The following is an 11,525-nucleotide window of genomic DNA, read 5'->3' on the forward strand; positions in this document are numbered from 1 at the left end:
TTCATACTATGAGGTTTGAATTCGGAACACAAGTTCTACTGCTGGTAGTTCAAAAGGACTACCTTTATAAGTGAAAAAAAAAAACCAAAAAAGAGAAATATTTTAGAAGGAAAATATACATATTTGCATGATGATTCTTGGGTAAAAATGACCTGCATTGAATATTATTTACCATTGGGATGACATTTTCATATCATCCATTGAAATCAAGGGATTAGATTCAATTAGAAGAGAGGAATGGAAGAATGAAAGGTCATTTATTAAACCCCTACTTTGTGCCACTCAATCAATAAGCATCTATTTAAGTGCTTATCATGTACCAGGTATTATAAAGTATTAGGGATACAAATACAAAAACAGATATAGTTCTTAACCTCAAGGGATTTACATTCCAAAAATTTGAAGTTAACTCTAGAGAAGTGATGGCCAGGAATGGTATTTTGCCTTGGAAAATTAAAGGGATGATGAAAGGAATAACTAGATCTACTATTTTCTGTAACAATGAAAATCTTGATTTAATGTTTTCAGAAATGGAAAGTGGAGAATCGGGGGGTAAAGGGAGTGGCAGAAGGAGGAGAAAAGCATATAGGCTTTGGCTGTCCATGCCTGGATATTAAAATGTGCCACAGGTTGAGGGAAGTTGGCCTGACCATTGGCTTATATATCATTAAATATACCCTTTGCTAGGTAGGTGTGCTCAGCAACTTCTGGTCACTGTGGCCTGATATAAACCTTATTCTTCCAATTGGTCACAGTGGTTCTCCTTTGCAAGCAAGGAGAGAGGGTCTTTAACTCTGGGGTCAAGGCTCCTGGCTTCTCCCTCCATTAGCCAACAGAAATAGTATCTACATTCAATCAGCTATAGATTCCCCAACAGAACTAAAGTGTCCTTTTTATTTAGGGATGTTATCCCTGATTTGTCATAATGTTACAAATGGACTTCGAAGTGACAGATCAGAAAACCATGAATGGATCTTTTTTCCCTTAGCTATTCCAGTTTAAGATTTAATCTAGATTTAGATCTGGAAGGAATCTTATTGGTCACATATTCCAATCCTCCTGTTATTCAAGTGAAGAAACTAAGACCCAGAAAAGTTAAGTAATTTATCTGTGATCAAATGGATAGTAAATAGGAGAAATGACATTTGAATCCAGATCCACACGCTCCAAATTCTCTAGCCTTTCCAGGGCATCACAATGCTTCCAGGAATTGCTCAGTAACAAGTCTAAATTTCCTAAAATAATGATAAAGGTGATTTCAGGTATACTACATCCTAGATCACAGATGTGGGCTTTGACTTTCTAGCGCCATGATTTCTGGGGAAGGAATTGCTCTCTGCCATGTCAGACTCCACATGTTTCTGAGCAGGGCACCTTCCCTTACTTGCTCCCTGCTTGGGCTCCTGCCTACTCAGGTTTGTAATGTTTCTGTATTTTTCCCTCTCCGTCCCATCTCTCTGCAGGATTTCTCACACATCTCACCGGAGTTCCAAAGCAGCGTTGGCTCCTGCTCCCCTGGCACATCTAACACCCCAGGAAATAGCGACTGGGACAGTGATTACCCCAACCGAGAGTGTGGCATTAACCACTGCAGGTCAGTAACTTTGTGCTTCTTCTCGGGGATCACGGAGAACCCGACTCAGTTAACTCCAGCCAGCGTTAGAGACGACTGGTACAGGCAACCCAGTATGCTGGGCACTGCCCTGCACTGAGATCCAGCAGACCTAGACTCTGTCCCTGCTTTGCTGCTAACTCTCTATGTGACTTTAGGCAAGTCCTTCCCCAGTGCCTCAGTCCTCTCCTCTGTAAAATAGTGTTAGTATGATGCTGTGGATTTGGAAATTAGGAGGATCTGGATTTGAACCCCATACTGGCCATATACTAATTGCATGACCCTGGGAAAAGCTCTCTGAGTCTCAGTTTCCCAATCTATAAAATGAGCATAAAAATAGCTCACTATTTAAAAAGATCAAATGAGAGTGTATATCTAAAGTTCTCCAGAGCTATTGTTATTATTTCTTAAATAATGGATTTAATTCTATAAGCTTTAAGGTCCCTTCCAGCTTTGATGTTCTGTGATTCTCTTAAATGCAAGATGTCTCTCCAGTCATTCACTCACTTTCCAAAATCCCATTCATATTGTTGATTGAGAGGAAAGTTCGTGACCAGGAAAACATCAGGGAGCACAGTTAGTCCTTTGGTCTCTTTGGCAGAAGGCTAGTTCCGTAGCTGTTTTCCCAGAGCCTCACTCACTCTGCACATTCTGCTGTTCTGAGATGGGAGATCGTATTCCCCATAATAGTCTAGTAAAGTGGAGAGGTGGTTTCCTTGTTCCCACTGAAATTGTTCCAGTTGGCAGGGGAGGGAGCCCCCAAATAGGAGATTTCTTTTACTTCTGCTTTTCGAAAGCAAGTCATGTTCTCTTAGCCCGGAAGCCACTTCTGCTGGGCAGCTTTCCATCTCCTTTGAGGAAAGCTTAAATTGGCACAAATAAAAGGGGGTTCAGGGGGGAACCTGACAGCTAGTTGTTCTGCTAATTAAGGGAAATGAAATCGTGAAATTGTACCTTCTGTGCAAGCTAATCTCAACAGGAAGTTGCATAAAATGCTCCTTGATCAGGTATGAATGCATGGGCAAAAGACAATGATCGAAGCCTATCACTTCCTAAATGAGCACAGATCAAGCAGTGTCCTGGTTAAGCTAGGAAAAAGTGTTTTACCCAATGTGCTCTGCTCACTCAGACATTGTCTTCCTTATGGGTTATGTCATTGTTTTTTAAATCCTCTACTCCATGGGGTAGTTAGTCCTCCAGCACATGTCAATAAAATCTAAGGGAGGCTATGGCAAAGAAGGATGTTCATAGAATCACAGAAGGTGGATCATGGGATTCTAAATGAGAAGGGACCTTAGAGAATATCTAATCCAACACTCCCCTTTTACAGATGAAGAAACTGAGGCACAGAGAGAGTAAATGACTTGACTGAGGTATAAGTGGCAGAGTCCATATTCAACTCCAAAACTAAAACTGTACAAATCATAGAGCTGGAAGATCCCTCCAAGGTCACCTATAAGATGAGCAGTTATCATCCATGCTTCCCTGGAAGACCTCCCATCATGGGAACCCTCCACTTCCCAAGGCAACATATTCCTCTTCTAATTATTAGGAAATTCTCCCTTATACTGAGCCACAATCTGTTGCTTTGTGACTTCTCATCATTGGTCTATTCCCAAGCAAAATATATCTACTCCCTCTTCTCCATGATAGAGGTTTGATTGGCAGCTATCATGTTGCTCCACTCTTCAAGTCTCTTTTTCCATTTTAAACTTAATCAACTCTTTGAGTGGATTCTTGTGTTGAGTCTTCTTATCCCCCTTCTCAGCACCCTTTAGGTGAGCTTCACTTTGTCCCATTTCCAGTTTCTCGGTCTATATCTGGCCACTGGACCCCAATGGCTCTAGAAAAAAAAATGAAGCTGGCAATTTTGCCCAGCCCTCCCTCACTTCAACCCAATTCACTTGCATGTCACTTGCATTCTCCAAGAATGAAGGACAGACAACATCAACAAGGTCAAATATGACCTGCATTGGACTGACGTAGTACTCCAGAGGAGTCTGAACAGGGAGAGGTAGACACTGTGCTTCTTTTAATGCCCTAATATTTCACTGGCAAAACACCAGTGGACCATCCAATCCAATTCATCTTTGACCAAGAATATCCCCTATAGCTTCCCCAACAATCATCAGGCCTTCACTTGAAGCCCTCTAGTGAGAGGACCCCCTCATATTAGGTTTTTTTGGATGCTCTACCACCCCATTGACCCATTTGCTGCCTCCCACCAAAAGGAAAACTTTCAAATCATTTTCACTTGGCTTTAGCTGCCACCCTCATTCTGTGTTTGTACAGTTGATTATTTTGAACCCATGAATCAGCAAAACTAAGAATTTATTTAAACTTAAAGCTGTTTAGCCTTGATTAGGATGTTTGTAAATTATTGTGTAATTGCCTTTTAGTGACCTCAATCCCACAAATTTCACAAATTAATCTCGGCACTTTCTGCAATAATATTTTAGATTTGAGACAGATTTTGTTGTTCAACCATTTTTCAGTCACGTCTGACTTCACAAAGATGAATCTTTCTGATTCCAAGCCCAGTACTCCATCCACTGCACCAGCTAGATTTGAGGCAGATAGCTTTACTTAAACAAGTATCCTTGAAGAAAAGCATAAACATCATACCACTCTTGTATTTGCTCATTGTTTTTCTCTATTATAGATAATTGTTCAAGTTTAGTCTTGACCTAAAAGATCCATTGTTTGGAAGATGGTTTGGAAAATCTGACAATTAAAAAACACTAATTCAAACTCTGTGAATCTTCCCATTGTCAAAATACATTTTAATTAGGTTGAATTTGAAGCAGTGTCTTTATGAGATCAGCTATCTATGCTGGCTTCAAGTTCAGGTCAAGCCTGAGGTAGGTCTAGAATACCCTTTTTAGCCTATGGCCACACCAGCTGAATTACTCAGAAAGTCAGCTGGATCATCAAGGAGCTCATTCATTCCAGACTGCCTTTCCTACTTCCTAAGTTTCCAATCTCGATGACCACTAAATCAATCTTAACTCTAAATCTACATGCCAGTGAGTGAAGCCTTTGAGGCTAGTTTCATTCTTCCGGAACTAATGAAATCATTTCTGAAGGATGAACAATGTATAAAATCCAAACCAGTCTCAAGAATTAACCCAACAGAAGCAAAGATATTTTCAGCTCCAAAGCGTAAATAGGACCTGAAATAGCAGTACCCCATTTTACATTAAGATCAATGTGATATTTATTTTATAAAGCAAGTCTGGTCCAAGGAGAGGGAGCAAGGAAGGAGTCTTGGATCATAAGTCAGGAAAACTGAGTCTTACTCCTGGCCCTGCTGCTGACAACCTTGGAGGCTTTGGGCAAAGTTCTTTCTGGAACCCACTGAACACCTCTATAAAATGAATGAGCTTTTGCCAAAAGAGGAAATCTCTTCTTTCTATATCCAAACCTACCCACAGAGTTATTGGTCTTCTTAAATCTGACTATCTAATCCCAGAGATCCTAACCATCATTCCAAGGTACATGGGGTTCTGCTATAGTCAATGGTGCCATTTAAGGTTCTGTTAAATTCTGGATTTAGAGTCTAAACCCCAGAGACGGTCCTGTGGAACTATATCGTGGTATAGTTAAATTATTGGATTTCTGGCTTTTGAAATTCCAACCCCCCAAAAAATGATATTAAAGCTAAAATGAATATAGAATTTAGGCCAGTGATTACCAGAGTGTCAGTGATCAAGAGGCTGAACCACTTTCCAACATCCAAGCTACCACTAGTTTCGATGAGGGCCCATCTCATGGAACACTATTTGCCTCTAATAGGGTGCCCAGACCAACCAGGTTTCTAAAAGTCCATCTCCCTAGGACCTTGCCTCCTTACCACCTCCTTTCCATTCCCCTTCCCTGTCTTGCCCCAATTTTTTGCCTGTGTTACCCCCTTATGTTATAGACTCTCAAAGCTGAGATTAGTTACATGGGACATCTTGTTCAGCTGCCTACACAGCATGTAACTCCCTTCTATCGGTCATCTAGTCTCTGCCTTGCACTGTTGTCACTTCCTGAGATGGGGAGATTGCTGTCTTCCAGACAGATCATTTGGACAGCTCTTATTATTAGGGAATTACTCCAAGTATGGAGCTGAAATCTGCCTCCTAAAATGCTCCCTGCAAGTTCTAGTTCTGTCCTAGAATGAGACACATATAACAAAACCCCTTCACCTGATGTTCTCTCGGCTATTTGAAATAAGCAGTTGCTGTAGCCTCCTCCCTATGACCTTTCTTCTGGTTAAATGTTCCCTTATATGACATGGTTTCAAGTCCCCTAACTACGCTGGTAGCTACTCTTAGAACACTCAAGCTTGCACCCTTCCTACTAAAACATCTGTCCTAGAATCTGCACGTTAATCAATCAATCCCACTACTCCGGGTGGAAGTTGGATAGGATTGTCCCTCCTCTGAATTATTTATTTCTGCCTCCATTTCTACAGTCTGCCTGTCTCATTGAAAGTTGAGGATCTGAAGTGATGTATGAGCCAGAGATGGATAACTGTTGCCAGGCTGAGATCAGATTTGAGTGAGGGGGAATTCACATGGGGAGGGGGTCAAACACCCCCAGATGAATCCCTTTCCTGACTGTGGCCATCCATGTGACTGCTTTCTGCTCTTTTCCCCTACAGCATGCTCCCAAGGGATAAGTCTCTCTACCTCACCTAAACCGGCCATTTCTCCCCTCCGAGGCTCAGAGGAAGGACATGGGGATGTGGGCCTGGACACTGGGAGGAAGCATCGAGCAAGTCCCGGTGGACTGGAGGGCTGTTCCAAGGCACCTGTACATTGCCCAGCTGGGGAGCAGTTCCTCTTCCAACTCCAAAGCCAACTTCTGAAGGCAAAGAGCTCGCTAGGTCCCTCCCCACCTCCAACCCCAAAGAACAAACAAGACTCCCTTTTCTGTTCATTTGCTTAGCTTAGCTCCAAACTCTTTCCCTAGTGACCTGCTCTTAGACACAGCCCCAAGTTTCTGCACCAGGCTTCCCTGCTGGGCCAGCCCCATAGCAAACTGCGCCTTCTGACTTGCTAACGGCACTCAACCCGTGCAAGGAAATGTGAAGTATGTGTGAATAGTGTACATGCAAAGGCCTTGGATACCCAGCAAAGTAAATCCCGAATCCACAAAGACCCCACTGGCATGCCTCACGGGGAGGGGGGCGGGCGGCCGGCCAGAGGGCTGGTAGAAATGCAAACCCAGTTTTACAAACTCGCCCACTGTCCTGGGCGTGAGTGTGTTGGCTCCACGTCAGTAGATTACTAAGTGTGTTAGACCTGTGCTGAAGACATCTTTAAGATTTTTTTGTGGAAGAAAAATAGTAGTTTACTTTCTAGTAAAAAGCATTTTATATTAACTGTAGCACATTTTTTTAGTTATACATAGACAGAAGATGTGTATAAAAAGCCTGCCAAACCTGTTTCTATGATTTCTACAGCAAGAAATGGACAGTTTCTAGCCATGTTGCCTGGCATTGTTATTTTTTTCAGCCATATGTCCATCTATTTAAAATTGCTGATGATGATTTTGTCTATTTATGGAAAAGGAAGGAAAAAATACACAAGAATTACAGTTTCTCGGAAGGGGCGTTTGTTTATTTCCATTTAGTTTTGCTCTGACTTTCTTTGTTAAGGGACTCCCTTGGCCCTGACATATTTGTTTTGGTTCACAATGCTTATCTCAAACTTTCTTTATAATAAAACTTCTTAAAAGTAGAAAACAAACCACTAGTCTGTTATTCTCTTGTGAGCAAGACACCCACACATGTCTACACTCTAGCCGTGACCCACACACGGTCCTTCTTTCTCAGGATCCCAGACAGTCTTTATGGCCCTAACCCTAAGATCAGGTATTTATATCAGAGGTTGGGAGAAAGAGATCACAGATTTAGAACTAGAAGAGATTTTAGAAATCATATGGCCCAAACCCCCTCATTTTACAAATGAGAAAATAGGCCCAGAGGGAAGAAATGATTTGCTTAAGGTTATACAAGTTCTATCAACTGAGGGAGTATTCAAGCTCAAGATCTCTGACCCCACATCAGTCATTCTATGAGACAGAGATGGGGGAGAGGGCATTCCAGGTGAAGGGCATGGGGAGCAGCCAGTGCAAAGGCACCAAGATAAGGTAGAACGTTGTACATAAGGAACTGAGAAAAGGAGGCCAGTTCATCTGGATCTCAGAACATAGGTCCTGAAGGTCTTTTGAAGCTGAATAGGGTGGTTTACTTGATCCTAGAAGCAATAGCATATCCAGTGAGCTTTTCCACCATATTATACTATCTACTGGCTTAGCTCAGGAAAAAGATATTCATCTGATTGATTTAACTATAATCTCCAAAATTAATAAATTGACCTCAATAAATTCGACAGGTGAACTCAGAAAGACCCAATTCTTCCCTTAATTTCAGGAGTTTGTTGGCTCAGCTTACCAGCAGGTTGTAAGGCTGGAAGTAACCCATAGAGATTGCAGACTTTCAAAAATGGAAAGGGTCATGAAGACCATCTTGTTCAATTCATACTTGAATAGGGGTCAGCCTTTTCAACAATGGATCATCCACCCTGGGTATGCTCTAATCCCTGGGAAGTTTTTCATTACTTCAACCCTAAGTCTATTTCTCTGCAACTTCCACACCTAATTCAGTTCTCTGGGAGACATACAATAAATTTAATCCCTCCTCCCTATGCAAACTGAAGAAAATTAATATTTCCCCATACACCTTCTCTTTTCCAGGTTAACCATCCTCAACTCCTCCAACCAATGCTTATATAAAACGATCTCAAGACTCCTTACTGAATAGATTTTCCTCCTCTGGACTCATTTCAATTTGTCCATCTAAATCTACAATGTTTACCTTAAAATGCAGCATTCAGAGCCAAATACAATTCTCCAGATGAGATCTGACCAGATCAGAGTACGATGAGAGTATAACTTTCCTAAGTCTGGGCATTATATCTCTGTCCACATAGCCAAAGTTTCCATTGACTTCCCTGCCTGTCATGTCACACTACTGGCCTATAATGTTGTCTAGCCATCTTATAATGGTACAGTTGTGAATCCAAATGTAGGGCTTTACATTTACCTCTACTTATTTTTATATTCTTTAATTCAGTCCACTAATGTAGTCCTTTTGAGATCTTTGGAAATGCTGACTTGGTTCCAGTATGTTAGCAAATTCCTCCTAGTTTTGTGATATCAACAAATTTGATAAGCATGACATTTAAGGCTTCATATAATGGCATAACACGCAAGTCATTGATTTAAGAAAAAAATTGAACAGAACAAAATTAAGGACAGATTCCTAGGATATTCCACTGGAGTATCCCACTTGCCATATGGCCAAGTTAGCATTGTCCCATTAGTCAACCAAAGAGTAATGACACTTGTAGTCCAGTCATTCATATTTCAAATCCACTTAACCATACCAAGTATGATTCAGCCAACATCTAAGTTGTTCACAGAGATAATATAAAAAACTTTGTCAAACACCTTGCTGACATGCAGCTATCCTGTACTGTTAGCATTACCCTGATCTAAATTCTAATGACCCTGCCCAAAAAGGGAATGGAATCAGTCTGCCTGACCTGTTTTTGACAAAGCCAATGCAGCTCTTCCTGATTACTGTTCTTTTCCTGGATGTTCACTAACCATTCTTTTAATAATATATTCTATAATTTTGCCAAGAATTCAAGTCAAGCTCACACAAGCCAATGGTTTGAAGAACTACCTCATTCCCCTTTGGGAAAAGAAATCAGGCCATTCATGCTTTTTCAATTCTGTTATATCACTCCTCATTCTCCCTTCTTTTCAAACACCCCCCACACTAGTTCAACAATCCTATCGGTCACTTCTTTCATCTCCCTAAGAGACATTTATTCAGATCCAGTGACTAGAATTAATTTTTTTCTTAATTTTTATTTCCAATTCCAAATCACCTCCCTCTCTTCAGTCCCTCTTCCACCTACTGTAAAGGCAAGCAATATGATCCCCATTATACATGTAAAGTCATATAAGAGAAAATCTCATTAAAAGCAACTCATTTAAAGAAATGAGTTTACAGAACCGAACAGTTCTCTTGTTGCATAGGGAGAGAACTGTTCGGTTCTGCAAACATATATTGTATCTAGGATATACTGCAACATATCCAACATATAAAGGACTGCTTGCCATCTAGGGGAGGGGGAAAAAATTGGAACAGAAACGAGTGCAAAGGATAATGTTGTAAAAAAAAATTACTCTAGCATGGATTCTGTCAATATAAAGTAATTATCAAATAAAAATTAAAAAAATAAAGAAATGAGTTTAAAATTCAAAATTGAGGCATGCCTAAACAAGACATATGATTGTGATGGAATACTACTGTGCTACAAGAAGTAACTAAGGGGATGGTATATAAAACATATACCCTATGTAAAATATATGTCAATATAAAACACATTTCCGTACTAGCCAAAAAACAAGGAAAAAAGAAGAAAAATTTTAAAAGCATATATATATATATATGTGTGTGTATATATATATATATATATATATATATATATATATAGCCATTAGTTCCTTCTCTGGAGGCAGATAGAATTTTTCATGAGTTGTTTGGGATTGTGTTGGATCATTGTATTAGTGAGAATAGCCAAGTCATTCACATTTGACCCTGGTTCTGTTCATTTCAATTTATATCAGTTTCTCCCAGTTTTTTATTTCTATAAGTTTCCTATAAATCTTTCTAGGTCCTTCTGAAATCATCCCTTTAGTAATTTCTTATAGCACAGTAATATTCTATTACAATCATATACCACAATTTGTTTGGTCATTCCACTATTTTGATTTTTCAACTCATTTCTTTAAAGTTGTTGCTCTGTTAATTTAATGAAGTTTTTTCTTAGTCTCTCCTTACTTATCCAGTATTCCAATTCCCCATTAACAGCTATTTTTATTCTGTTCCTTCTAGGACAAAAATTATTGTCCTTGGAGAAATAATAGAAGCAAAACTAAAGTTAAGTAGTGCTATCTCTCTCCATCATCATTGTCCAATCTCCCCATTTTGCAGAAGAGGAAACTTGAGACCTAGAGAAGGGACACAACTTGGTCAAGTCTACAAAGTGAGTCAGTAGCAGAGCTCTGGCAAGTGCTCTAATCCAAGACTTTTCCCCTGCGCCAGTGTTCCGGATTAAGAGCTGAAAGGAGCAAAAACCATTATTTCTGGACAATTTAACTTGATTTGGTTAGAAGAAGAAAAAAATAAAAATGAATGCTTCTTTGACATGAGGGATGCAACAGGTGAAAGATGAAATGATTTGGAAAACAACGCTTCCATCTCCTAAACGCCATTGATTTATTAAGCAATGCATGCAGGAGCCAGTAGGTGGCGCAATAGTAGAGAATGGGCTCTGTAATTGAAAGGACCTTAGATCAAATCCAGCCACTTACTAGCTAATGTAACCCTGGGCAAGTCACTTAAACCTAAAGAAGGAAAAGGGGAGAGAAAGGGAGAGAGGGAAGGAGGATGGAGGAAGAGAGGCGAGAGGGAGGAAGAGGAAGGGAAAAGGAGAGAGAGAGGGAGGGGAAAAGAGGGAAAGAAGAGAGTAGAAGAAGGAGGAGAAATAGAAAAGGCAGTGAGAAGGAAAGAAAAACAATGATTGCCAATTGCCTAACAAAAGCTTAAACCTGGACATTGAGAAGGAGACAGACTTTTATATATTACAAACAATCAAATGGGAGCAATTTATTAAAAGGAAACTACAACATTAAGTGATCTAATTTATAACTGTATGAAAGATTAGCGACTTTCCAAGTTGAAAGGGGAAAAGCAAACAGGTTTAATTCCCTGAATCTAAAAAGGAGGTGTCCCACTCCAAGTGTCTGTAAATAATGTTTTTTTTAATTTTTTGTTTTTTCTGGT

General features: G+C 40.1%; 1 protein-coding gene across 7 annotated transcripts in view; it reads left to right on the top strand.

Moving 5' to 3' along the window:
* TOX2 (TOX high mobility group box family member 2) overlaps positions 1-7,350 on the top strand; it is a 305,414-nt gene extending 298,064 nt beyond the window's left edge. For all 7 annotated transcript variants that reach the window (XM_051979107.1, XM_051979108.1, XM_051979110.1 and 4 more), the window contains 2 exons: positions 1,464-1,594; positions 6,261-7,350. In XM_051979107.1, coding sequence (XP_051835067.1) covers positions 1,464-1,594; positions 6,261-6,297 — 168 coding nt within the window. In that variant the 3' untranslated portion in view covers positions 6,298-7,350. The remainder of the gene's footprint in view (positions 1-1,463; positions 1,595-6,260) is intronic.
* The last annotated feature ends 4,175 nt before the right edge of the window (positions 7,351-11,525 follow it).

This window comes from Antechinus flavipes, chromosome 2 (assembly GCF_016432865.1).
Source record: "Antechinus flavipes isolate AdamAnt ecotype Samford, QLD, Australia chromosome 2, AdamAnt_v2, whole genome shotgun sequence".
NCBI lineage: Eukaryota > Metazoa > Chordata > Mammalia > Dasyuromorphia > Dasyuridae > Antechinus > Antechinus flavipes.